Consider the following 3,092-nt stretch of genomic DNA (forward strand, 5'->3'; position numbering starts at 1 on the left):
TGGGTGTCCTCTTCTCATCCATGGGACCCTCAAGGAGAAGTGTGGGGAAGGAGAAAAGAGACACAGAACATAAGGAGAGACCTTAATGGTCTCGTGTCATGAAGGTGGGACAATACTATACATCTGTGTATTATACAGAGGAAGGAGTTGGGCTGGAGGCAGGAGAGAATCAGAGGGGTTGAGTAGTGAGGCAGCCTGTAAAACTGGACCATCCACAAAATACAAACTGGTTGGGTGGGAAAACCCTCACCCTGCATTCTAACCTCTGTCTTTGTCCTTGATGGACCACCCTCCTGTGGCCTCGATTCTACTTCTTCCGTCCAATCTGTGCCATCAGATGGGCATTGGCAGCTGCCTTGGCTCGCAAATTCTTGGCCTTGGCGATGTTGAAGAGGATGTTCATGATGTTAGTGGGGACGTCAAGGGATAGAGTAAGCCTTGTGCGCCGGTCACCCTTGTCTTTTTCCTGGTTCATCCTCCCCTTGAACTGCGCTTGGGACAGGTACTTGTACGGGGTGTTTCCAGCTCCACTACCACCCCCAGGACCAGAGAAGGTCCTTTTCTTCTTGCCCTCTTCCTCCTCCTCCCTCCCCTTGTTCTCTCCTGAGAATGGGTCCTGGCTGGGCAGGTAGGGGAAGCCTCTCTTGCTCAGCAGGGGTGCATCCTCCAGCTGGCTCTTCTCGGCCTCAGACAGGGCTGTCTTGATGCAGCAGAAGATGGACTCGGCTTTGGAGAACTTATAGGATAGACCCATCCCAGGGGACCCTAAGAGCAGCAGCAGCAGCAGCAGGAAGTGGGCTGGCACAAGCATCTCTCCCTGTGGTAGAAATGAGGGAAGTGGGAAGGTGTGTGAGAGGGTTTAAGGCTCAGAAAGATGTGGGTTAAAATCCAGTGCAGCCTTGTTAATGCTCTACTACAACAGTTCTCTGGACCAGCAACATCATCTGGAAATTCATTAGAAATGCAAATAATCCTCAGGGAACTGAGTTGCAGATTCCCCACTTTCCCATTTACCTTTACTTAGGGTTTGCAGGGTAAAGGCAAAGAAAACCTCTACATCCTTTGCTCCCCACTGAAGTCTAATTTCTAAGCAAGTTTCTCCTCTTGTATTTTTTGTGTTCCTTTGCTATCACCTCTAGTGAAACACCATAAACGTTTACATTTCCCTGCTACTTATAAAAATAATTGAGCTCCATCTAGTCAGATTTAAGGGGTAAGGCTCTACATCTATATTTTTCTCACTTGGATAGATGAAACTCAATTATTGTTTAGGGTTGTTACAGAGGTACCTTCTCTGGTTGATTTAAGGATATACACTTACTTCTGAGAGCTGTGGCAGAGTCCAGTCCTAGAAACCTGGGACAGCTTGAAGTTCAGAGTGCTTATGAGGGAGAGGGTACCCAAAGGGAAAGACCTCAGGGTGGTGAAGCCAGAAGGCAGTGCCCCTGATTCCATAGCTTTGCCCCCTGCCAACTCCATTTTCCAGTGGGTCGGGTAGGGAGGGAGACAGAGTTATTTCTCGTTTTACCCAGTTTGTCTGCAAACACTGGTAAGAAGTTGAATTTAAAAAGTGAAGAATTTAAAAAACATTTTAGAAAATGTGGCTGCAAACCTAGCTTTAAACATTTCAAAAGGCATAGTAGTGAGTACAAGAGTGAGGTGCTTTCTTTTTGTGGACTCGTGGAAGTATTTGTGTGACACACACACTCACACACACACTTCTAAGCAGTTCACTCTCTAACTGAGCCATGAAGGTTTAAACATGAAAGGGTCTTCCTCCAAAAAGAGAGGCTCAGCTAAAGGAAATTTGACATGTTACAGATAACTGGTCATTGACAAAATTTTTATTATAGCCATATTATTTAATACACTCTCAGAAGTGTGTGTGTGTGTGTGTGTGTGTTTGCTAGACTGCTATGTTTGAAAGGAAAATTGCAAACAGGATTTCTCAGAACACTTGGGCATCAAATGGAGACATCGAACACCCATCTTTATGGTCCCTCGCCTTCACAGGTAGCAGCTAGTCATTGCGGGTATCTTCCAATGTTCCCAGTGTAGCAAGAGGGAAAGGACTCTGGGCTTTGAGGTCAGAAGACCTGGGTTCAAAACTTCCCTCACCACATCCTAAAAAGGAGGCTTTAGCTGCCTCACAGTTGTATTGAGAGAATGAAAGGAAATGACAGAGGTTGAAAGACATGGGCACATGACAAGCAATAATTGAAAGCATCCTACCACTCCTGCAGGCAATAGGGAATATCCTGTAGTTGCTGTCTCCTGTCCCCATTTGTAAACTATTACCCAAGGCCACTTTCCATGTTCATGACTGAATTCTGTTCAGAAAAATAGATTTGTATGAGCCCACTCTGCCTTTGAGCTATTGCAAAGCAGATGTCTCTATATCAACAAAAAGAGGATCATTTTACCACCCCTAGAAACTTCCCCATGGTCTCTTTGGAGCCATTTCTCTTTATTTAGAACACCGTGGTGCTCAGCACTGTCTTTCAACCTTCATGTCTCAACACTGTCCAGCCCCCAGAACCTCCTGCCTAATTTAGGGCAAATAAATTTATCCTTCATCAAGAAGTTTCTAACCAAAATCTTACCCAAGAGTAGACTTCCCTCTGGAGTGGAGATGCTCAGTGAGGCAGACAGGGCTTCAGGACCAGGAGGTCTGCCAGGGGAGCATCCCCCTGAACTTCTGTCTCTTCTGGGGTCGCTGGCTCCTTTTCTTGTACTGTTTTCTCGCTATGGAGACCGCTCCACTCCCGGCGTGCGTATGTCAAAGTGACAGATCACAGGGTGGGTCGTAATTTCAGATGTGGTGTCTACACTGGGATGCCGATTTTGTTTAAAATACAGCCAGAAGCAGCTGCCCGCGTCATGGAGACGACAGGCACTGTGTATCCTTGACCCCTCCTACCTGCACTCCCTCCCAGCCCTCCCAGCCCTCCCCACCTCTCACTTCCTTCCCCTCCTGCCCTAGCAACTTGCTTCATTGATAAAAAGAAAAAACACTGTTGAACTGAGAGGCAGTTTTTCTGAAGAGTTTTATTACTGATCTTAATTCTTACTAATTTCAGCCTTTCTATATC

General features: G+C 46.4%; 1 protein-coding gene across 1 annotated transcript; it reads right to left on the reverse strand.

Moving 5' to 3' along the window:
• Positions 1 to 307: 307 nt before the first annotated feature.
• UCN3 (urocortin 3) lies at positions 308 to 811 on the reverse strand. Its single transcript, XM_054590800.1, has one exon. The coding sequence runs from the start codon at positions 809 to 811 to the stop codon at positions 308 to 310; it is 504 nt and encodes a 167-aa protein (XP_054446775.1).
• Positions 812 to 3,092: the final 2,281 nt, after the last annotated feature.

Source organism: Pteronotus mesoamericanus, unplaced genomic scaffold (genome assembly GCF_021234165.1).
Source record: "Pteronotus mesoamericanus isolate MK-2021 breed Mesoamerican mustached bat unplaced genomic scaffold, CSHL_Meso_final contig_130, whole genome shotgun sequence".
In the NCBI taxonomy this organism is placed as follows: Eukaryota; Metazoa; Chordata; class Mammalia; order Chiroptera; family Mormoopidae; genus Pteronotus; species Pteronotus mesoamericanus.

What these genes read in the sequence shown, in the direction of transcription:
- UCN3 (XM_054590800.1), bottom strand. Translation starts at nt 811, where the DNA reads ATGCTTGTGCCAGCCCACTTCCTGCTGCTGCTGCTGCTGCTCTTAGGG.